General features: G+C 40.6%; 1 protein-coding gene across 3 annotated transcripts; it reads right to left on the reverse strand.

The window, feature by feature from the left end:
• Positions 1-271: 271 nt before the first annotated feature.
• Positions 272-24,894, reverse strand: UBE2I (ubiquitin conjugating enzyme E2 I). Of its 3 annotated transcripts, none has more exons than XM_038418903.2 (7): positions 24,756-24,894; positions 15,475-15,553; positions 15,133-15,216; positions 7,239-7,311; positions 3,345-3,454; positions 3,089-3,168; positions 272-927 (listed from the first exon to the last, which is right to left on the reverse strand). In XM_038418903.2, the coding sequence occupies exons 2-7, from the start codon at positions 15,538-15,540 to the stop codon at positions 864-866; spliced, it is 477 nt and encodes a 158-aa protein (XP_038274831.1). In that variant the 5' UTR covers positions 15,541-15,553; positions 24,756-24,894; the 3' UTR covers positions 272-863. The 3 variants fall into 3 exon arrangements, 2 of the variants coding, with proteins under 2 accessions (XP_038274831.1, XP_038274828.1); XM_038418900.2 differs by lacking the exon at positions 24,756-24,894 and adding an exon at positions 24,446-24,715; XR_006274825.1 differs by lacking the exons at positions 272-927; positions 3,089-3,168; positions 3,345-3,454; positions 24,756-24,894 and adding exons at positions 4,364-4,573; positions 24,446-24,737 and having other exon boundaries at positions 4,763-7,311.
• Positions 24,895-25,521: the final 627 nt, after the last annotated feature.

Genomic DNA, 25,521 nt, shown 5'->3' on the forward strand with positions numbered 1-25,521 from the left:
CAATGTGCTAGTCAGAGTGGACTTTCCTTAAAAGACCTTAGAAATTGATTTAGATTAACCAAGTCTGAGAGACTAATCATTCAAGAATAAAGAGTTAGAGAAGGGTCACTTCTACAATAGGATGGTGCGGGGGGGGAAGGCTAACAATGAAACAGGCGTACAATATTAGAAGCCTTTATAAAAAGGAAGGGTCATTTAATTTTGCTTTCTGAAACTATATTTAACTGGAAGGCCTTTTAGTCATTTCAATGAAGATAATGAAACAAAAACCTTTATATAAACAGTTTATTTACTCTAAACAGCAACACAGACAAAACGCCATATAAACACAAAAGGAAGTGATGCAGAATCAAGATGCTGGCTGACTTTGGATCTCTGAGGCTCTTAAGCAATAACAACCTAGTTTCTGAAAGATAGAAAAACAAATTAAGGGGAGGGAAGGGGGTGGAGGGTATGATTTTTTCATACAGCCAGCTAGAGTCTAAATATAGTTCTAAACATTTTAAAGCATGCCTGCATCAGATAGCAAAGTAACTAGAGATACTAGTGAATTTATAGAAGTATAAAAGTTTATAATTTTACAGCAGTTGAAATACTGACATCAATATTAAAATAAAAGCAAGTTTTACATAACAATCAAAAATACAAAAGACTGAAGGAAGAGACCCTGTATGAAAAACTGGGGGCAATTCAGCGAATTCAGAACTGTATACAAGTGGCGAATATGGAAAATGGCACACATACGACCCCCTCCCCTAAGTGAATATTAATTGTACATAGCAACATTAGATTTTGCAAAAATTTTGTAAACAAGTTCTTGCCAAACCAATCCCTTCCTTTTTAAGATGCTGTATGACAGGTGCTTATGATGGCGCAAACTTCTTGGCTTGTGCTCGAACCCTCTTTTCATATTCCACTCTGTTTTGGCTGGATATAAAAAAAATAAAGGTTATTAGTTGTTTCAGATGTCAATTATGTCAAGCTGCACAATGAATATGAGACCCTCAAATTATTCCTTAAGGCAAGAGAGATTAGGAAAAGAAGTATCTTATGTACTCATGACAGTAGGAAAACCCATGACTGAACTGTCCAAAGGGTAAACAGAAAAAAAAATCTTGGCTATACCAACAGCTCACTGTCCATACACTGCTCATTTAATTAATGAGAGGGTCATTTGCACTTTAGGACCCATTTTGTTTGGAAAGAAGTGACTAGTCTAAACAGGTTGGTAACCCGGGTAAGACAGAGCTCACTAACATCTGTCCAGTAGGGTATGCTGCAGGAAATAGGAAGAAGATTGTATCTCAGAAGCAAAAGCATTTTATGGAAGGGAGATAAGACAGTTAGTGTTACTCTGTTAGATTCACCACAGAGTAGATGTCTGCAAAAATATCATGACATTTCATTAAGTGCTCTTCATATACTAACGTATATCATGTTACCTCACCCACCCACGTCTCTAATATCTGGGATCAACACAGTTACTACTACACTACACTGCATATTAAAGTAATGTCATTTCCTCTAAAGTTTATCTTACACATGTTATATCACCACAGAACACAGTTTCACTGAAGATTTGGTAAATTACAGGGTTTCTCCTCAGGGTCTCACAGCCCTTTCTTCCCACCCTAAAAGTCGGGCAAGAGAAGATGCTGGGCTTAGAAGGCTGTGTACAGATGTGCAGTTTAACTTACTTTCCTATATCTAAAAGGAAGAAAAAGACAAGATAATTCTAGGAACTGGTACTGGTAGTTTACAACACAGCTACTACTGCAGAACAACTAGCCAGCAGTGAAACAACACAGTACAGCAGAAATCTAAACAAAGCATTGGCATGTGAAAGAAATTTATTCTTGAACAGGACATTTAACAGTTCATATAAAAAGGACACCTGTTTATGAAGCACCATGTCTTCCCATGCATTTGGGTACCAGATTAATAAATGAGCAATTCCAATTCCTCTTGTTCGTTACCCAGGCTCTTAGCATTAGTCTATAGGCAATTAAAGAATTTCTTCTCCTCATGTCCTTTGGTTCCTCGATTCATTTTGTTCTCAACATCTCAATTTTCTGCCACCTGAGTGCTCGTCTTCCCTCTTTCCACCTGTCTCCTTTTGCTATCAGATTAACCCCCTCCTGACTATTCTAGCTAGTCTGTTCAAGGAAATTGGTGCCGCCTCCATGGAGGTGGAAGCCATCCAAACTATATAGCCTCCTCTTCCCACAGAAGGTGGAACAATGTTCTGCAAATAAAGCTCTCCATCCTGCACCACTTATCTAGCCAGCAATTCACTTTCAGAATCTTCTGCTCTGTCTTTCTTTGCTTATGGGACAGGAAGGATCTCAGAGAAGATTGCTTGGACAATCAGAGATGTTCTTTCTTACCTTTAAGATTTCACAGCTTAGCCCTACACTACTTTTCAAACGGATTACCTCATTGCATCCAATTCCATGTATTTCTGACAAAGTTCCCAGCAGTCACCAACCATAAGCCCACTTCTCACTAAGATCTCCATACTCTTTCCTATGCTGCCCCATATACACTGCACAAACTCCTCCAAAATAACTGTAAACCCACTACTTTAAGACCAAAATGGCTACAGAATCCCCCAGTTCATTACAATTAGGAATGTAATGAGGAACGATTGTGCATGTAGCTACTATACAGGACTTGTTCACTCATCTGTCCTCTCCTTTGCCTCTACACATTAATTTCACCCAACTGTTATGTCTTGTTAACCTAGGATTGTAAACTCTTTAGGGGCAAGGACTCTTTACATATCCGTACAGCACAATGGGACTTTGATTCCTCATTAGGGCCTCTACATGCTACTGTATTAACTTGACTTGCTATCACTGGACCTTCAACCTTAACTTTGAAGTTAGTTGGTTGTTTTGATGAGGTTACAGCATAGAACTAAACATCTCTACATAAAGCAGACCCAGAAATTATTTTCTAGAAGCTGCTTTACCTGTCTCACCGTCAATCACACAAATGGAGACCCAGGGTTTACAAACAGCTATAAGCCAGTCGATGTGTTTAATAAATAAAATAAAATAAAATAAAAATCCATCCAACTACTAACCAGTAAATTGTGTAAGCCTCTGCTTGAGCTGGGTCTTGAATATTTGGTTCATTTAGAAGTTCTTGTATTCCTAACAAGATCTGTATAAGAAAAAAAAGGAAAAAATAATTTATGTAAATATTACTATGAAACGTATACAATTCAGAACTTCTATAAATAAAATGTAGAATTGTGCACAAGATATTTCAGAATCACACAAAAGATAAGCTGACAAAGCAAGCAAAGGTGTACAGTTTTAACAGAAGACTGTTTTGACCTGTTTAATTGTGATTGCTGGCCTCCAATCCTTATCCTCCTCTAAGATGGAGAGGCACACTGTGCCTGAAGGATACACATTTGGGTGGAATAATGGTGGTTCAAATTTACCTAAGGAAGAAAAGAGTTCTTTATGTGCAAATCTAAGATTTTGGACCAAGTTTCATTAAATCAGAACATTTAAAAAGTTGACTTCTAGTAAAGATGGCCATTTCTCCTACACCACAAGGCAACCAATCTCCCATTGTCATAATCCCATTCAGAAAATCCATGAAGTTTTTCTGCAGTGCAGTTACCTTTAGTTCTCCCTCCTTCATTGTGTCTACTTGTATCTCCACGCCAGATCTCAGTCACATTACTGATTATGTTAATCAATCCAGGCCAAAATATATTCTGAATGAACATTACTACCTATTATTCATGCTAGGAAAGGAGGATTTCATTAATGCTACATGGCACTAAGTGCAGTGAAAATGTACAGGGGATCATTTATTACTTAAAAGAACTCTATACAGAGCAGCTCCCCCAAACCTTTACTGCTTCATCCCAGAGCTCAGATCCCACCACTGCTATGAAATACAGTGCACCTGAAAGAATATCCTGGATAATATTTAACACACAACACTCTCTATATGTTTAAAATGCTGTATGAACATTAATGGGCACTGACATGATGAGGAGCACAATAAACATCCTGCTTTGAAATACAGTTCCCAAAACAAGCACTGCCACAAGCAACAGCTCTTACACCAGAGGACAGTTTCTCTTGCTATTTCACCAAGCTCTATTCAGAGCAGTTTTGTGATAGTATGGGCTCAAAATGCAATACTACTTACATCAACACTCCACACTCCTTCATAAAATAATGAAGCAGATCCACTCAGATGACCACATCTATACATTTTCACCACCTATTCTCCCCATTTTTTTTAAGTGTTACATTAAAGAGACGTTTATAATACCTTTAAAAAGTCTCCTTACCAAGAGTTTGTCTATTTTAAGTTTCCATCTTTTTTTTCCTGTTTCACTTTATCTTTATGTACAAGACCAATAACGGCATTCAGAATACAACAGTGAATTTTAAATTAAGCTTAAATTGCATTTAAATCAGGACATTTCTATTCCATTTAGGTTGTACAATCAATTTTGTCCCTAAAATTAAATTGTGTTTCTTTAATATATCTGTTGCCTTTGTAAGGACTTAAAAAGCAAAGTGGCAGATGACTGATTCTGTAGCAAGACAGAAAAGGAGTACTTGTGGCACCTTAGAGACTAAAATTTATTAGAGCATAAGCTTTCGTGAGCTACAGCTCACTTCACGAAAGCTTATGCTCTAATAAATTTGTTAGTCTCTAAGGTGCCACAAGTACTCCTTTTCTTTTTTGCGAATACAGACTAACACGGCTGCTACTCTGAAACCTGTAGCAAGACAGTTTCAGAAATATTCCCTATCTTTAAAATGAGGAATTCCATTAATATTGGCAGAATTTTTCAAGCTAGCCGATATTTCTCCAAATGCCTGCTGTATACTTTTACAAGTAAAAAGATAGGCTCTCTTATGTCACCAGCATTAAATTGGAGATCAACTGAAGAAAGAGCCTAAACACATCAGATGAATTTCCAAGGTCCTGAAGAAACAGGACAGAAACCTTTAGGTGGCATATTGTACTCTCTCAGGAAGCATCACATTCAATCCATTATCCCAACTACACATACAAAATGATGGGGTCCAAATTAGCTGTTGCCAGTCACAAAAAAAGATCTTGGAGTCATCATGAATATTTCTCTGAAAACATCTGTTCACTGTACAGCAGCAGTGAAAAAAGCTAACAATGTTGGTAACCATTAGGAAAGGGATAGATAAGACAGAAAATATCATAATGCCTCTATATAAGTCCATGGTATGCCTACACTTGGAATACTGCATACACTTCTGATCACCCATCTCAAAAAAGGGATTAGAATTGCAAAGAACAGAGACTGTCAACAAAAAAAACAATTAGGGGTATGGAACAACTTCCATACGAGGAGAGATGAGAGAGACTAGGATGGTTCATCTTAGGAAAAAGACGATGGGGGGGAGGTATGATAGATGTCTAAAATTCATGAATGCTGTGGAAAAAGTGAATATGGAAGAGTTATTTTCCTTTTCACATAACACAAAAACCAGGGGTCATCCAATGAAATTAACAGGCACCAGGTTTAAAATAAACATAAGGAAGTACTTCCTTCATGCAACCACCCAGTCAACCTGTGGAACTCATTGCCAAGGGATGTTGTGAAGGCCAAACGCATAACTGGATTCCACAAAGAACTGGACGAGTTCATGGAGGATAGGCCAATCAATGGCTACTAGCCAAGAGGGTCAGGATGCAATCTCATGCTCTGGATGTCCCTACACCTCTGACTGCTAGAAGCTGGGATTGGACCACTTGATAATTGCTCTGTTCTGTTAATTCCTCCTGAAGTACCTGATACCAGCCACTGTCGGAAGACAGGATGTTGGGCTAGATGGACCACTGGTCTGACCCAGTATGGTCGTTCTTATGTTCGAATTGGAAAAACTTAAATCTTGACATCAATGTGAGATAACACATTCCTACCTCAGATGATGCTAAAGACATCAAAAAGTAACAGCCTTGTTTTTAAAAAGGTGTATGTGGTAATTTAAATAATATATTTGAAAAATAATTTGTTCAAGAAAGCCGGTGATTAGCTAGGGCAACAGAGCTCCATAAACAGAGAATATCCATGAATTTTAAAGACAGTTTTCCTAAAGATTTCCCTAATGGATACTGGAACATTATGATCAGTAGTAGCTATATAGCTATCATAAAGCAGAATGTATTGACTCTACAGCCGGAATACTAGTATTACGAATACCAAAGATAATCATAAATACAAATGGTTTCTACAGCTTGCAGTAGGATAAAAAATTGCAAAGAAAGAATTATTTATGTAATGCAATGTGTCCTGTACACATATCACATGCAAAAAAGCCAAATTAATGTTAATGTAATGTTATGATTATAATATCAAATGTTATGATATCAACTACTACAACAACACTGCACCTCCTGGGTATCTTATAGTACATGGGAACATTTAAGGGAAAGAAACAGGAAAAATATGAGGTAGACACAACTTTGCTAAGTTAAAAATTGATAGAATAATCCTAACTTCTGAAAATTTGATCTCCCATCTTTAATATTTAATTAAAACTAGATTTTTAAAAAACAAAAAGAAAAATTTGAAGCTAGGTAGCCAGAGAGCTGTTGCTACATGTCTATTCAGCTTATGAAGGTCTTTCAAAACAAGTATGCACTCGCTGCACACACATTCACACTGCTTCCACTTATGCGCTATCCTCTTAACTTAAGGTACTTTTCTATCAAGAATGCACAATACACAATTTTCAATACAAAACTTAGCAGATGCAACAGTTGTCAGTGACAATTATGCCAAGTTTCAAAACTGAGCCATATTTACTGGAACCATATTAGAAAAAAAGTGATCATTAATTAAAAAAACCCAATCCCTTTCCCCCTAAAAAACCTCAAACCAAAAAACCGCAAACAAAACCAAAAAAAACCCCACAGATTTTTCCAATCTCCCTGAATTTAAGTAGCTGAACAGCTTTCTTAAACTTTCTAAAGAGGCAAGCCAGGGAAAATTTTATTCTAAAGATGGGTATGTAAACACACATGAAAATAAGAATTATAACCATTTCAGTTTTAACTATAATAGGCATTAAACATCCAGGATAATTAATGAAGTGTTATAAAACCTCCACCCTACCATAAGCAGAAAGCAGGTAATTAGTTTTTCATACAGCAATAAGCACTCAGATTTAACACCATTCTACTAGAAACTGGTATTCTGTCACTTTACTTACATTTTGGGGGTGAGGAGGGATAGTCATCCTTGAAAAGCATCCGTAGTTTAAATAAGCCTCCTTCCCATGGTGTCTGTCAGGAAATTTCAGCAAAGTTAGTTAGATTATGGTAACACCCAAAGCATGCCAAGCACTTTCAAAATAGATGGGGAGGTTATAGTCTAAAGAGAACAGAGACAGAAATTAAAGGTGCATGCCGGGGGGGGGGGGGGGGGGGGGGGGGGGGGGGAACATTCAAGTACAACAAATAGGGTTATTACATGATTATCTGTTATACTATATCTATTTATTTTAATATTTTGTATAGGATACTTGCCTCTCTGCCTACCTATTGTTAGGTTTTTTAAAAAACTTTTTTAATTTCCTTCTTTAAAATGTATTTTGTGTTTTAAGGCACTAAGTTAATTTCAATTAACTGTTTCCTGGACTTTGTTTTAAAGCAACTGTTCTTCAGAAGTCTCACATTTCTCTCTCAGTGTTGTTACTGTGCTATTATTAATATCCCAGTCCTAACTAACACTATTATCTATCACTGATAATTCTTCAGTTTCTCACTAAGAATACCCCACCTACCCACGATTTTAATGACAGTAAGAATGTTGCTTCACTGCATGCCCTCCTGTGAGGAAAAACAACAAAAGATGAAACTGCTCTCATCCCGAAGACCAGCATGGGCACACATGGCAAGTTCCATGAAGGCTGGTGCTGATTACATCTGATGGAACAGTGAAGGTATCTTTACAGGCTGTCTCCTCATGGAGTCTCTCTAGGGTGTTGGAAACTTTACAGGCCATCCCCCTAAGAAGAAGTTGGTTGAACTACCCGAGTCACATTGCTGTGGTAATAGGGTACTAGGCCACCGGTTTTCTATCTTCTGCCACTGCACCTGGGTCAGTGTGGCCTCTTGTCATTTAGGTAGGAAGTTACTTAGGTATACCCCTTAAGGATGATGAATTAGATAAAGGCTACAAAGCCATACCACTTTTCACTAAATTTCACAATGGGGGATTACTAAAAGAGTACTCAGGTGCTGCAAAAAATGGGGTCACTGCTTCAGTAGGGGTTGTCTCCCCATCATGCCAGTCCTGTACCAATGCCACTGTGTTGCATCTTACATGGTGCTCCCTAATGTAACACAGTGGCCCTAAATACTTGGTCACTTACGATCCCCCAGTACCTCTGGCACCAGTAAGGGATCTGTCTCATCCTTGGTGAGTTGTAGTTTGGGTGCATGTACTCTACCTCCTTCCTACAGATTCAGGTACAGTACTCTTCAGTTTCTGACCTCTCTCATTGTGCAAAGTTCTGCCAGTTGCTGAACAGATCACCCACCATGTATCTAAGCATTGAAGTGATATTTCTGTACCTATTTTACAAGAAATCCTGAAGTTTGTTTGTGGTTGGCTATGTACGTTATCAAAGAAATGTAGCCAATACAGAACTCTAAGAAAGAGGTCTTTCTGACAAATGATTGTTACTAGAAGCAATTTATTTAATTAATGAGTTCATATGGTGAGCTAAGATTGGGAATTTATATTTTAAGAGTCAGCAAATTGTATGAGATGTTTAAGAGTACAAGTTAGTTTTTATCATTGCAGTAATATCTCACAGCTGTACTGGTGTACCTATTGGGTCCATGTGTACGAACAAGGCAAGTAGTGGTATACAGATACGGTCAAGAAGTTATCTTGCATGTAGAGAAGGCACTGACTGAAAAAACCTAAAACTTGCTCTACCACATAAGCATGATTTATAAACACTTCAGTTTGCCAATAAGTAAATTAAGGCATCTAGTATGAACACATCTGAACTCCAGAGGGGACATACTTTATTATTTAAATGCTGACATGCCTCTGGCCACCAATAAGGTTCAAAACCTCATGATGCTGTATGTCATACAAACATAAGGCAACCCAATCCCTGTCCTCAAGAGCTTGCACTCAAAAGACAAATATCTGACAGAGGGTGGAAGGAAACAGGGTACAAGAAACACTATTTTGTTTCCATTGTGAAATCTGATCTAAAAAGGAAAGAATATCAAGAAAAGAATTCTAGAACAAACAGTAAAAGCTAGGAAGGTATTCTGATATTACTCAACCTAGTGAGGGCATAACTATGCTTGAGAAGGTGCCTTGGGCTTGTCCACACTTGAAATGCTACAGCAGCACAAGACGGGAGGGGTTCTCCTTATCAGCAGTTAATTCAATTCTCCGAGAGGCGGTAGCTAGGTCAAGAGAAAAATTCCTCCATCAACCAAGCACTGTCTACACTGAGGGTTAGATTGCCTTAACCATGTCACTCAGGAGGTGTAGATTCTTCCCACACACTTGAGCAACATAGTTGGGTCAACTTAACTTTTGAGTATAGACCAGGCCTTTATCTGCTGTTATAGGCGATTCTCTTATTTTGGATAACTGATTTACGTATTTAGTTAGCAAATCTCATTCACTGAGAGATCTTCCTTCTAGTTTGTATATTTTTATACAAGCACCAAGAACTAATTTGAGGTTTGCAAGTTTGGAAATTCATACCAAGTAAAACCAGATGTCAATTTGATTGCAAAGTAACATTGAGCAAGTTATCCAAATACTCAGGTTACTCAGAAGAGATATTTGTTATTAACAGCAGGGTGCTTCAGGATTCCATACTAGATCTAAAGTTTAAATATATTTATTAGTTACCTGAAAGAGGATGAGTAATGAGGTAGCAAAATTTGCAGGTGACAAATTTATTTTAGTTAGTTAGGATCAGAGAACTATGAAGAACTTCAAAGATACCTAAACAAGAAGGTGAATGGGCAACATAATGGCAAGTGAAGTTCTATGTCAATAAACATGAAGTCATACACATTGGCGAGAAGAGACTAAATTACTCATACACCTTACAGGATTCTAAACTAACTATTAACTCAGCATCACTACAGATAATGAAGACCTCTGCACAATGTGCACCTATAGTCAAAAAAAGAAAAGCGATACTAGGATGTGTAAGGAATGGGATGGAGAATAATACACAGATATTATAATGCCTTTATTATGGTGGCATGTCAGCATTATAATTAAGGTTGCTTCACAGCTTCTGTTTAAAGTTCAACCTAAATCCCCTAAAAACAACATGCTAAGTTGCATTCCTCTAAAATTTGGTGTGCTTCTGGGGGGTTAGTGACCCAAATTCATGGTCATTTGAGGTAGGGGCTGCAGTGATACAAGACCTGAAAAAAGAAACAGCCACTTTTTTAAAAGTTTCTATGTGCTCGTTTTGTCCAGAGCTAGAGATCAAACTATCGATATACTGTAGGTCAAAATGGTCTCGACCAGTGAAGTTTTACCAAAAGTTGTGCATGGCACCCACTAAACCTTTAGGGGACTCAAACCAGGAAAAGCAGTTAAGCAAACCAAGGGCTTATCTACATTAGCACCTTACAGCGCTGCAACTTTCTTGCTCAGGGGTGTGAAAATCCCTGGATGAATTACAGACCTTACTGACATTGATGGCTATGGATTCATCCTTTAATAAATATAATTAAGGGTAAAATAAGCATAAGCCCCCGTCTGAGAAAAAAAGTTTTGGACTGAGTGGCTGGAGGTTGCTACAATTTGAGAGCCTTGAGTGACAATTTTGTTTTGGAGGGAATGTAATCAAAGAATTTTGGGAAGAAAAATTAAACATGTGAATGCTTCCTAGGAAGGATGAGGTATTAGGGAGCAGACAAGTGAGGTTTGTGCCTGCAGCAAGGGGAGAAGGGTGATGTGGAAGGGGATAAATGGGGATGGGGGGTAGGAAAGGGGAGAGCTGTTAGGGGCTATGGGGAGTGGAAGTGTGGGAGCTCTGGGAAGGCTGCATGGGGGTGAGTGGCAAGGAAACTGGGGAGAAAACAGGGACAGGCAGCATCTGTCAGCTCCAGATTCTCCCCTCCCATGAGTGCGCCCAGATCTGGTGAACTTTTGCAGCTCTAGTGAACTCTTGCAGCTCTAGTGAGGTCAGAGACCTCCTCCTTGCCCCCCCATGAGCTGGATTGTGGTGGGCCTTGATCCCTCCCCCCCAACAGTGTGTGAGCCCCTTATTACCTGTCTCCTTGTGTGCACCAGGATCTGGGGGGCCTGTGCCCATCTACAGGTGGTTCAACGCTCCCCCATTTAAGTTGGATTCTGGGGTGTCTGCCCTTTTGGAAGAGTCTCAGGCCCCCTCCCTGTTCCCTATGTGAGCCAGAATCTGGGGAAGTCCTGCTCCTTTGGATGAGGGGCTGAGAACAGGAATCCTTCATGCATTTCATAAGTTCTAAAGCACTCAGGAGGGGAATGGGAAGACCAGTGGAGATGAATGGAACAGTTTGCAGGTCTACACTTAAAATGCTGCACCACTTCAGTGAAGACTACTATAAGAGAGAGTTTCTCCCATCAGCACAGTTAATCCACCTTCGAGAGAGGTAGTATCTATGCCAAAGGGAGAAATCCTCCCATTGACACAGTGCTGGCTACTCAGTATAGCGGATTTCACACCCCTGAGCAATATAGTTATACCAATGTACATTTGTAGAGTACAACGGGCCTCAGAGCTATTGTTTCAGATTGTATCATCTCTATGGGGTGTTCCCATTCAGCTGGCAACATCACATTGAAATTAATGCTTCACATTAATGTGCTGCTGCCAGGGTTGCCAGTGTGGATTCTGTGTGATTCCTGATTCATAAGGTGGCAGAAGTCTGCAGAAGATCAAGGTGTGCGCCATGACATGGGGATAGCTGACTACAGGCTGACTGTCATAGAAAGAGGTGGCCTAAGATGCCATCATGTTTTGCCCACTCTGCAGCATCTAACCATTGATTTTAGAGGTTGTGCTCTACCCAACATTGTGGTGATTCACTGGGGCCTTATTCCTGTCATGCATCTCATAGAACGTACCAGAGCAGATTTGGACAACTCAGAGATTTGTGTCCAGGAGCTGTGATAGTTTACTTGGATTTGGTTGAGCATCTGAATAATTGTTACAGTGACGATATAAAAGCTATTGATAAGCATTGGAAAAACATTAAATCAGGAAATTGGAGGGTTCATGGCTGACCAGAAAACGTACACTGTCTGGCACAGAAACATTTCAAACTCTGACACCTCACTGTTTCTCAAGATGGGGCACATCGATTGGACAGGGATCAGAGGATCTCTCTCTGACACAAGATTGTCAGTAGTTCGGAACAATCACCCTATCTGTGGGTTCTCTCATTGGCCCAGCCACAAACTCCACCCTCCAACCATTCTGAAACACTCCACCGTAACATAGTTGTCCTTCGCTCCACGCACTACACAGGAATCAAGTTATAGGTGGGGAGGAAATAATAGCAACAGAAACATCTGTTTATCAGGTAACGGACTCCAGGGAGATGCATTCCCTGCTTATGGGCTGGGGGACCACAGTGTGGGTCAGGGGCATGGATAGGGAGGTGTGTTTGTTGCGGTGGGAGGGAAAGGGCGGCTGGCTGAGTGTTATGTGAATTGCAGGACATATGTACAACTGCTTAAATGACTGTTAACTCCTATGAACAGATCTTTTCCTGTTTAAAAAAAACCTAGGAAAGTCAATGGCAAAAAATGATATTATCGCAGAGTTCAGTAGTTTAGTGGTAAGTCATTCCCTTGCAGAAAGCTGAGTTGAGCAAAGGTTGCCCATGCAATCTTAACTCTGCTCTCTTTCAGCACTGGCCCAATAGACCCCATTAACATACATACCTATACTCTGTCAAGCCCACAGTTGCTGAAATATACAAGCTCTTCAACTCTTTTCACAACCCAATCACTCTCACCCATAGGGTTCCATCTAACACTGTTAAAAGATAAACGGTGGGGGGGGGAAAGGTTGCCCCTGCCACCTTTCTTCTACCCTCTGAGTATGCACACGTTGAGGCATTGTTCACACTGGCCATTGACACTAAGATTCCAGAGGTTCATGATCTGGTTGTACACTCTCACACTTGGCCAACTCCCTAGAAAGAATACCACTCGGGTACAATTTAAGAACCATTTCACAGCCTTTTACAACTTACTTATACTTACTTTCAGGATACCATCTCAACATACACTTTCATTTAACCATCACTAAAGCATTAGAATCCTCTCATATTCCACCACCCTACTGACAACATCCTTTGTAATAAAGGCTTTATGCCCTGCTACTTAGATAACTGACAATTCCACATAGAAATGATGCATATTGCATCCTGAAGGTACATATGTACTCTTCCCTTTCCTCACACACAAGAGGGTGAAAAACAGATCACAACTAGGTCACAAACCTCAAAGTAATACACAGTTCTCACAAACATACCTCTACCAAGCAGAGCCAATTACTGCCTCCATCTTTCATTACAGCTACACCGGACACTGACCACAGGGTATGCAAGCACATAATAAACGCTTAATTACTCTCATATCCCAGCTTGCTACTGACAATACTCTTGTAATAAAATCCCATGCCTTGCTAATTATATAATGTACACAATTTTACACTGAAATTATGCACATTGGATCCTAAAAGGTACACATGCACCTCTTCCTTTTGCTCACACACATCTGAGGGTGCAAAACACAGACCTCAAACACCTCAAAGTAACCCACACAAGTCCTCAGAACACAAACACACCTTTATCAAGTGGCCCTACTACTGTTAGCGTACATACCACCCAATACACGGGCTACACCTGAAGCATATCCAAACTCCATTGGCTACCATCCCCAAAGGAATAGAGGTAAGGTGGGGTGGGCAAGTGCTCCCCCTCCTTTTTTGTCCTTTAGCAGTGTTAGATGGAATCCTGTGGGTGAGAGTGAATGGTTTGTAAAAGGAGGTGAAAAACTGTAAAAGGAGATGAAGCAACTGTAGGGTTGGCACAGTAAACTATATTTGTTAAAGGGCATAATGGGGCATTGTTAAAAAAGGAACAGAGTTAAAGTTCCATAGGCTACCTTAACAGTGCATTTCTTGGTTTTCACAAGTTTTGAATTTGCTCAACTCAGTGTTCTTCAAGGGGATAGCATACTACATAGCAACCTTAACTCTACATTAGCATTGTTTTTTGCCATTGAATATACATCAATGGTGCAGTCTCACCTGGAATACTTTGTAAAGTACTGATCACTCCGTCTCAAAAACCATACTGTAGAATTAAAGGAGGTTCAGAGAAGAGTGATGAGAATGATCAAGAACAAGAGAGACTGAAAAGATTGGGATTATTTACCTTAAAAAGGAAATGAATAAGAGGGACATAATAAAAACATCAAATAAAACATATAGAGAAGGCAAATAGTGAGCTTCTGCTCTCTCTCATCACACAAGTACAAGGGGACACTCAATTAAAAAGGTGAAAAAAAGAAACTTTCATATAACATGTAATAAACTGTGGAAGTCATGCCACAGGATGTCACTGAGGCGAAAATTTTAGCAAGATTCAAAAAGGGTTTGGATGTTTATATAGGTAAGAGGTTATAATTATATAGGTTATAATTAACGACAATATTTTGAAAGGGGTGTTAATCCTCATGCTTCAGGGCTTAAGCCAATCTAGGTATTAAAGTCTATGTTGAGACAACGCAGGAGGAAGAGGGGAAGATTATCCCATATATGATTACTGTAGCGTATTTACACCTTCCTCTGACACATCTGGTACTGGCCAGTGTCACAGACAGGACACTGAACTAGATGGACATTGGGTCTGATCCAATATGGCAGTTCCTATGTGCCTCTTCCATGTGGCTTCCAAAGTAGTTCTGGAATTTGATTAAAATTGGACACTTATGTTAAAGTGTATTTCATAAATTGCACTAAAAGTTATTCATGATTTATATCTGTTAAAAATGTGTTAACATTTATCTCCCATGCTGAAAACTAAATTGACACTAAGTCTTACCCCTTTCTTTCCTGGAATAGCACATTCCCAATTCATGAGATTCATCGTGCCATCTGGATTTTTTGTAGGTACTGCTACAAATCCCTGAATTAAAAACAGAAACCCAAAGTAAGACTTCTGAACAGTACATTTAACGCTGATGCAGCATCAAAACATATATTTGTACAATGCTGTCTCTCTCTACCTACACCAACTTGCTTGACATTTCTTCATGCATCAGAGGAGGAGTTTTCAACAGCTGCTTTATAGTTCTCCATTTAACATTAAAAAAGGACACCAGAACACCACAAGTTCAGTGTGAAGTTGCAGAAGTTAACCACTTGAGAGTATTGTTCTACTTACAAATGGATGGTCTTTTCTCCATGCTTTCCTCTCCTGTGCAAGTCTGCTGAGGGCGATCCCAGACATGTTCAAAATCCCTCTAAAACATAAACAGTTGCCCGTTAGAGCAAATGGAACCCCTCAAGTTAGTCATGCAGTGATGAATAAATACACTTCAAACTCCTCAGATTTTTTTTTTTTTTTTAACATTTATTAGATTGACTGGCAAACAATCACTTTTTAAGGCTCTACACAGCATGGAAGTTCTGTTAGAAATAGCAGAGCATCTAAGTGAGGAGTTCTCAGGACAAAATTTTTGGTGGCCGCTGAATGCATCCGAAGAAGTGAGCTGTAGCTCACGAAAGTTTATGATCAAATAAATTTGTTAGTCTCTAAGGTGCCACAAGTACTCCTTTTCTTTTTACCTCCATCTTGTGTTTCACAGTTGTTTTGAGCAGAAGGTTGGACTAGATGACCTCCTGAGGTCCCTTACAACCCTGATATTTTACTCTATATTCTACATTGGCAAAGGGAATCCAGTAGTAGTTTAACAACAGATATACCACACTGCTAGTAGTAAGATAAACATTCAGGAACAATAGGGGTTTAAATTTTGAGAGAGCGTGCAAATATTCTGTCTCCCTAAAGAGACCGATGTGGCATTCACCGGCAGAGGAGGACATCTATGCTGCTGATCATGCATACTGAGCTTCCCTACCAGCAATCCAGAAAGCAGCCTGTAAACTGCTGCCTGGCTGGGACACAAACTATTCTGCGCAGGAGCAACTAAGATGTCAATCCTATCAAGATCATATCAGTTTCAATCTGATGAAACTGCAGTAGTAACCACTAAGTAATAGTGGGCAGAAACAGGAGTACAGATGTGAGCCTGTAGAGAAAGAGGCTGGCAGATACACAAGATAGTTGGCCCATGGTGTCATTTCAGGACACTGGACTTGAGGACCACACTTAATCCTGTCTTTCTGGAAGCAGTACAGGCTACTAGAAGCAGGACAATGCTGTGGAATCAGGGTCACAAACAAAGTGTGCCAAAAAAATTTCAGATCTCAAGTCCAGAGAAAAGGAAAGAAAAGTAGAGATCTATTCTTGCAAGAGGAAGGAGTGACACACATTAAGACAATGGAGAGAGAAGAAAGCTTCACACAAAATCCAAGAAGGGAAATATTAGATAATACTTAGTCCTGCCATAAGTGCAGGAGACTGGCTTAGATGACCTCTTGAGGTCCCTTCCAGTCCTGCAATTCTATGAAACTAAAGCAGCGATAAGCAAGAGGAGAAGGTGGTTTATTTAGACAATTAAATTGGTACCCAAAAGCCCAGGAGTTAATTTATTAAATGGGCAGTAAGAAGCAGCTCATATAATCTCCTCACAAAAAGTTTTAATTTCCCCAGCTTCATGAACAGATGCAGGTACTCAGTACCTCAGAAAGTCAGGCCAACATGTTTAATTTCATTTATGTAAATACATAAACCTGTCTGACAGCCAGAGGGCTCCCAACAGTTCCTCTTTCAGTGCACAGTAATAGAAGACTAATGAGATGCTAACTGCCATCTATCTAAATAGATGAAGGAATCTATAAAAGGGTTTGTAACTACTTTCCTCCTGTCACATTAACAGTCTGGGTATTAACTTAATCAATGTGAACATTTCAAATTCTACAGTGTAAGTTTATTATCGAAAAGCATTTTAATTCCAGTTTATAAAAATCCTCATTTTAAACTTCACACTGGTTCATACTACTTTGCCTTACCATCTATAAATTGGAAATTTGTCACCTTCAAAATTTTAATATTTTCCCTTTGAGCAACACAAAGAAGGTCCAAAGTGATCTGACACCTACTTCATACAAGTCTTGGATAACAGCATCAAATTAGATTTTGAAGAAACACACTCTCACACATTAATGCATTCAATGATATTTCACAACAACTTTCCATCCAGTCCTACTTCTGAGTTTCAGAGTTAGTTTTGTTTGAATGCATATAGTCCAGAAATGCCATAAATACAACTTGAAAGCTAACAATTAAATTCATGTTTATACAAAGCTAAATTTCATTAGAAAAAGTAATACTGCTTCCAGAATTCTGCAGTTGGTCTAACTTTCCCTAGAACTAATCACTCACACACCGATTAAGTTAAATGAATATGGTAGAGATATGTATTTGGCTCTTTGCTATGCCAGAACGTTTGTGGGGCTAGTTAAATACTGTACTCAAAAAATACTGTATGTGCCTCTAATCATATGTTCTGCTTGTGGAAGCAAAAGCAGATTTCATGGAAAGGATGCTGTCAGAATAGGATACAAGTCACTTTCTGAGACCAATACTTTGTTTTGAAACAGTCTATCATGTTATAAAAGGAATAATTTATTTGGTGTCATTTATAGATGAACACTGATCAATCCCAGAGCAAGAATCAGGAAAGCAAAAATCAGGAAATGTGCAGTAGAACCCTGACATTGTAATATATGCAGTAGTTCATTAAAGAGAATGATGGTGAAAGTTTTGCATTGGCTGCAAAGGACACAAAATCACTCAAGACAGTTAAGTTCTAGGCAGACTGGGAAGAATTACAAAGGGATCTCACAAAACTGAGTGACTGGGCAACAAAATGGCAGAAGAAATTCAATGCTGACAAGTGCAAAGCAATGCACATTGGAAAACATAATCCCAACATTACATAAAAAATGAGGTGGGTCTAAATTAGCTGTTACCACTCAAGAAAGACATTGTAGTCATCATGGATAGTTCTCTGAAAACACCTGCTCAATGTCCAGCAGCAGTGAAAAAAGCTAACAGAATGTTAGGAACCATTAGGAAAGAGAGAGATAAGACAACAGAATATATAAAGCCACTACATAAATCCATGATTCAGCCACACCTCGAGTATTGTATGCAATTCTGCTTGCCCCATCTCAAAAAAGATATATTAGAACTGGAAAAAGTACAGAGAAGGGCAACAAAAAATATTAGAGGTATGGAACAACATCCATATGAGGATAGATTAAAAAGACTGGATCTGTTGTTCATCTTAGAAAAGAGATGACTGAGGAGGGAATATGATAGAGGTCTAGAAAATCATGAATGGTGTGGAGAAAATGAATAAGGAAGTTTTATTTACCCCTTCACATGACACACAAGCTAGGTGTCACCTAATGAAATTAACTTAAAACAAACATAAGGAACTACTTCTTCACACAATTCCCAGTGTAACTCATTGCCAGGGGATGTTGTGAAGGTCAAAAGCATAACTGGGTTTAAAAAAAAAAAAGAAAAGAATTAAACAAGTTCATAGAGGATATGTCCACCAATGGCTTTTAGCCAAGGGGGTCAGGGGCGCAACCCTATGCTCCGAGAGTCCCTAAAACTCTGACTGCTAGAAGCTGGGACTGGACAACAGAAGATGGATCACTCGATAAACTGCCCTGTTCTGTTCTCCCTCTGAAGCATCTGATATTGGCCACTGTCAGAAGACAGGATATTGGGCTAGATGATCCATACGTCTGACCTGTGTGGCCATTTTTAAGCTCTTACGTTTTAATTGTGCAGTCAGCCTCTCTTTCCCTTCAACCACTGAAGAACTTGTAGACTCATTACCAGACAGATACAGCAAGTAGCTGCTGGTCCACACTAATATCATCACTATACAAACTGACAGGTTTCAGAGTAGCAGCCGTGTTAGTCTGTATTCGCAAAAAGAAAATGAGTACTTGTGGCACCTTAGAGACTAACACATTTATTAGAGCATAAGCTTTCGTGAGCCACAGCTCACTTCATCGGATGCATTTGGTGGAAAAAACAGAGGAGAGATTTATATACACACACAGAGAACATGAAACAATGGGTTTATCATACACACTGTAAGGAGACAGTGTGTATGATAAACCCATTGTTTCATGTTCTCTGTGTGTGTATATAAATCTCTCCTCTGTTTTTTCCACCAAATGCATCCGATGAAGTGAGCTGTGGCTCACGAAAGCTTATGCTCTAATAAATTTGTTAGTCTCTAAGGTGCCACAAGTACTCATTTTCTTTATACAAACTGAGAAAGCTAACTGTGTTTACAATCTAATTGAATATCCCAAGTTATCAGATGCAGAAAAGAGGTAACTGATCAATGTGAACATTTCAAATTCTACAGTCTAAGTTTATTATCAAAAAGCATAATAAATATTAGGAAACATTAAGGGCCAGATTTTGCTCTCAGTTATACAAATGCAGATCCATGAAGTTAACAGATTAAGGCCTGGTCTACACTAGAAAATTAGGGCAATTTAACTACATCAGTCAGGGCTGTGAAAAAATCCCACACCCGTGAGTGGCACACATAAACTGACCTAAGTCCCCAGGTAGAACTCTTCCGTCGACCTAGCTACTGCCTCTCAGGGAGGTGGATTACCTATGCTGATAGGAGAAACCTTCCTGTCAGCATAGGTAGCACCTACACTGAAGTACTGCAGCTGTGCCCCTGTAGCATTTTAAGTGTAGATTAGTCCTAAATTGCATATGTATACGTGAGGAAAGATTCTGGTTTTTCAGACTGCTGTAGCCTATAGAGTATCTACAAGCTATCACCAAACAAGGTTCTCAACAAAACGACATACTGGACCTTGAGCTACTATATTTGGTTTAAGGTAAAGTCTCGTGCATCTTTCTGTAGACTACCTGCCTGTTCCAGCAGCAATGCACCGTGCAATGGGCTAGCAAGTTTACTGTATATGAAGAAACTGTAGAAAGTTCTCTTCAGATTTCATTGGAACAGACATTTGACTCATCAGTTTAGCATATTAATCAAGACAAATTCAAACTACTTTCAGAAGGTTTCTACACAATATTGTCAATATTAGTGGTTTAAGGGTTTATACCTCAAGATTAAATTAAACTAAGTCTTGAGAAGGGCTCTAAAATCCTATTTACATGAAAAAAGTCAAATATATTAGGTTGTATATCTACCTATCCCCCACACTCCATGTGAGATATGGAAATAACTCAGACCTCTCTCATAGAAGCATGGGGAATTAAATTAATATTTGTAAAGCTCTAAATGCTAAGTATAATTACAGAAAAATCAGTTTCCTTCACATTACTATAATATATCAGTATTACATGGAAAAGATAAATCACAGCCCTTAAATAGTACAGAATTTTCACCAAGCTATTTCAGCAGTTTAGTCTAGTAGCCAAGGGGTAACATTTTCAAAAGCACCTCAGTGACGTAGAAGCTTAAGTCCCATTTTCAAATAGGACATAAGCACTTAGAAGTAAAAGTTCCACTGAAAGTCAATGGGATTTGGGCTCTTAAGTCTCTTGTAAAAAAATGCAATATAGGTGCTTTTGAAAATTTTACTAATGTACACAAATAGATCGAATGAGGCTAATTATTACTTGACCTAATTATTTTTACAAAGCATGAAGTCCCTCATGCTGTGAATTTACTTTTAAGCTCTAGAATTCATTTCAATCTACACATATCGCTTGGGCTAGAGAATAATCAGAGTTTGAAAACCTGAACATGGATTTCATGGCATTTAGCAAGTTTTCTACCTTAAAATCCATTAAAAATTAGCTCAGGAAACATTACATATTTCATTCTCAAGAGAAAAATACTATAAATGGACCTACAAATACTATGGTGCTATGATACACTCCTATATAGAAAACGGTCCTCCTTATTTACAGGTTAATGTATATGGTCTGCAGATTTTCAAAGTGATTAGCTGGAAATATGCAGAAACAAGAAATTGAGAAGATTTTGCAGAAAAAAATTAAACCCAATCAAGACAAAAATCTGCCAAATATGACTTTAAACAAGTTAGTATTTCCTCTCTACCTTTAACCAGAAAAATAGTAAAGTACAACAATATTTGTTGCACAAAATCAAAGAATTGTTGTCTAGTGGTTAAGGTGCAAGTATGGAGTCTTTAGATCTGAGTTTTATTCTCAGGTGTGCCATAACAATGGATGACTTTGGGCAAATTACTTACTTAAAGGGTCTCAACCCAAGTTTGGCACACAATTTAAATTGATGGGGGGAAGCTTTTATAAAATGTATGCCCAAGAGAATGTTTCCATGTTGTCTCTTTAAACTCCAATAGCAAATTTTAAACATTCCTCTACAGTGTTCACAGCTCAAGTATCCTAACCACCAAGCCCTGGGAAGTGAAAATGGCTAAATGTTTTCATACTTAATTGATTTTCATTGTGTACTTCATGTATTTCTTTCCACTTCAACAAGCACTTGTAAACACAGAAAGTAAAATTGGAGATTTTAAACTCATTTCAGTTTCAGTAATTTAACCTATCAGTAATATAGGTTAAAAACTTATAATGCAATTAAAATTGGCCATTTCATTTTAATCTCTGCCTTTGTTTACTCTTCTGAAAAACTGGGATATGAAAGAATGTAAAATGAACTAAAAAATACATTTAAATCCACAGACAGAAACTGCCACAGATGTATAAGATATTATATGCATAGTGGGGAATTGTCGCATCTAATTTTTAACCCTTTGTTCCAGATTCACAGGCAAGCCAAGAATTATACGAGATCTCATTTTCCTTATTCTCCGGCAGGCTTCCTTTTGAAGTTTAGCAACTTCCCCATGAAATACTCTAGGTATTTAGAGTGCAAACATGAAAAAAAAAAAAAAAATAAATAAAGCAGATGAGTAAGGAAACTTGTCATTTTCTTCCTCAGGGTATTTAGAAATCTAGGAAATCATATGTTTGTTTGAGAAAGGCCTTTGGCAGCTACTATACTTTCTGGTGACTAACCACTACATGGAATACCCCAGATTTCAATTTTCAAATTTGTTAGTCTCTAAGGTGCCACAAGTACTCCTTTTCTTTTTCCCAGATTTCAATGACCCTAAAAGGTCAAAACCAAGTATCTAAAGCCTGCCATCTCTTTTACACCCACTGATTGCAATTATGGTAGAGCTAGAAGACTATACAAGAAGAGCCACTTACTAATGCAGATCCCCTAGGTTATGAGTGTACAGTAGGAGAGCTAGGCAGGCAATTGTCTAACCTCCAGTGAATTCCCCTTTGTAGTGTCCCTTCAGTGAAAGCACCTACTAGCATTTATTACTCAGATTGCACCACTGTTGGAGTTAGAGACAGAGGATTAACCGATTGATTATTTTGGAATACACTTCAGCACCAGGAAGAGCCACTCCAGCATCTCCTAATCCCACCTCCTTTTCCACTAAACCGCTCCTCAAAAATAAATCTGTTTCTTGTGTGTTTTCTTTTAGAGTAGCAGTTTTACCTGAAATGCCTGATTTTTCAGTTATAACTACTAGCTTTTGAGACCATTAGCAGCATAAAAAGTTTCTAGCAATCCCCTCTCACATTTCTTAACATCTGGAGTCTTCTCGTTTCCCATGAGAAGTAAGTGCTGTTAAATTTGATTTTTTTTTCCCTAAACTTGGTGAGTTTACTAGTGGTGAATGGAACTGAGCTAGCAGCCATGAAGACTAAAGAGGCCTGCAACAGTCACTTGAAAACATAATAAAGAGGTCAGCCTCCACTTCCCATTCAGTTCTTTGCCTCAGAGCACCAACCATGGTGATGATTTTTTGTTATGCTGGTATTTGCCCACTAGGAACTGAACTGAGATGCCCAAACTCATTTCACATAAGACATCAAAAAACAACAGGCAAGATCTGTCTGTCAATAACTATTTTGGCTGAATCCAAACCCTACATCCAAAAGATGAATTGCTCAATATATCCCATTACTGATCTCCCTGGCTACCCAGCTTGTCTGATCCAAAGAATCTGTTTGTTGCCCTGTGATGCAATGTCTCCAAAGCAGTATCTTTCCTGTGGTACAGCAATTAAATCTGCATATAGTATTCCAAATGAGGGCTCACGGGTGCCTGGAATAGTTACAGGATCACCATTTTGTTTTACACCTTGGTTACCTTTAACAATTCTTATTTAGCCCACAGCAGAACAGTAGTATGAAAGTGTCTAACAGCTAGTCTTACACACCTACACTTCCTATTTGAAAAGCTAAATATTAGCACACAAGGAAAATACATGTATGAATAATTTGTCCAAAAAGTGAAAAGCTTCTGCTTCTGTGAAGAGTAGAGAAAGCCTAAGCATGGGATCCAATCAGAATGCTGGACTGACAAAATGAAACTACCCTACTAACAGGATGGGAGCAGAAAAAGCTTGTGTTTGGCTTTGCCTACATACAGAAGCCACGAGGTTTATCCATAGTGGAACAGCAAAAGGCAACTCACAGTTATTAGCCCTATTACCTTCTTCAGCTCCATAACTTTACTAGGTCTGTAAAACAGTTTTCAAGGCAGTGCTCAGAAACGCCTGCCAGTGCTGCGGTCCCTGCACTCCATAAGTGGTGCTGGTGTCTCAACAGGCCCTCATAGTTTATGCTTCACAGTAGAGAGTGTAACTCCCTCAGTAGGGCTGAGAGGGGCCGTCTCCCTGTCAGAAATCGCTGGGGGAAGAGCCTACCCTACAGAGCCCCGGGGAGAGCTGCTGTACAGGCCACAGGCACTTGCGGCCGAGAGCCCCTCGGGGCAGGGACCCGTCCCGTCCCAGCCCGGTTAACTGCCCAGACCCTGCCACTCCGGGTTCCGACAGCGAGAGCCCGGGCTCCGGTCCCCGCAGGTGGGGAAAGGCGGGCTCCCGAAGGCCCGCCGAGGCGGGAGGGGGCACAGGCCGCTGGCCCGTCCCCACCCAAGGCTTGCAGGCCAAGGCCCGGCCCACACCGGGACAGGTGGAATGGGGTCCGGCCAGGGTACGTGGGTACTCGGGCCCTGCAGCAGCTCCCCCCTCGCACCGCGGGGGGCAAGCGGCCGGGCCCAGAGAAGGCGGCTCAGGGAGCAGGAGAAACCGGAGCCCGAGCACCCCCGAGACCGACTTCCCTGCTCCAGGCTCCGTCACCATTGCAGCCTCTGGCCCCGCCGCCCTCAGGCCCTCGCCCGGCCAGGCCTCACCGTGAGCGGCCGCAGCACCCGCGCGTGTCCCGGATTGAGGCGGCGGAGAATGACCCGGATGTTCCCGACTCGGCTCCCCCCCTTTGTCTCTGGTCCGAACTTTCCCTCCCTCCTTGCTCGGTGCAGAGCGCAGCGGCGTGGTATGTCCCTCAATCCGACCCGTCCGACTCGCTGCGCCGCCGCAGTGTGACCCTCAAGCGGACCCGTCCGGCACGCTACACGCATCTTCCTGACACAGGGCCGTGAGGTGGCCAATACAGCGCCAGAACGAAGGCCATACGGGAAGCTCCCTGTGGCAGTCTCTCCCTACCTCACTCCAGTCTCTTTGTGCTTCGCCTTCCAATGAGGTCCCCGCACCTCAGCGGATTTTTCCTGTAGGCAGTGAGTTAGTCACCTGTGCCTTTCAAAGGAAAAGGCTGGGGTGTCGATGGGCCAGACTGGAAAGTGCGGGACCAGGACCCGCCCACAGGGACTCGCAAGACGCCACTCAATCAGGACCTCTTGGCTCCCACGAGGCCCCTGCACAGAGGTGGGGGGGGCGCCCGCCTCTGAATCACGTGACGTCACACGAGCCGTTTGCCCGGCCTAGCGCCGGCCGCGTGCGCCCCGGTGGGGTCTGTCGACTGCGAGCCCGGGGTTCTCTGCAGAGCGTCTGCTGCCGGGGCGAGCCCGCGGGCCTAGGCCGCCACGTGTTCCCCACGTGGGACGGGCACGGGGCCGCACGGAACACGTGTTCGTCTGACCGCACGGCCTTGGGCCGACCCCCCGTCGTCAACCCATCGCTAACTGTCACCCGCCATCACTCCGTGTCACCGCCACCCTCACTGCTCACTGTCACCCGCCATCGCTAACTCTCACCATCACTGTCAACGCCCGTCGCTCTGTGTCACCATCACCCCCCACTGCTCTCTGTCACCGTCACTGTCACCCGCCGTCGCTAACTGTCACCATCACCCGCCACTGCTCACTGTCACTGTCACCATCACCCGCCATCACTCTGTGTCACTGTCACCCCCACTGCTCACTGTCACCTGCCATCGCTGTCACCATCACTTGCCATCACTCCGTGTCACCGT

The sequence above is a fragment of the Dermochelys coriacea genome, chromosome 10 (assembly GCF_009764565.3).
Source record: "Dermochelys coriacea isolate rDerCor1 chromosome 10, rDerCor1.pri.v4, whole genome shotgun sequence".
In the NCBI taxonomy this organism is placed as follows: domain Eukaryota; kingdom Metazoa; phylum Chordata; order Testudines; family Dermochelyidae; genus Dermochelys; species Dermochelys coriacea.

Coding starts and splice junctions, on each gene's coding strand:
- UBE2I (XM_038418903.2), bottom strand. CDS start 15,540: ATGTCTGGGATCGCCCTCAGCAGACTTGCACAGGAGAGGAAAGCATGG. Junction 7,312..15,132: donor CTATTCCAGGAAAGAAAGGG/GTAAGACTTAGT, acceptor ATTTCCTGACAG/ACACCATGGGAAGGAGGCTT. Junction 3,455..7,238: donor TCCCTCCTCACCCCCAAAAT/GTAAGTAAAGTG, acceptor TTTCTTCCTTAG/GTAAATTTGAACCACCATTA.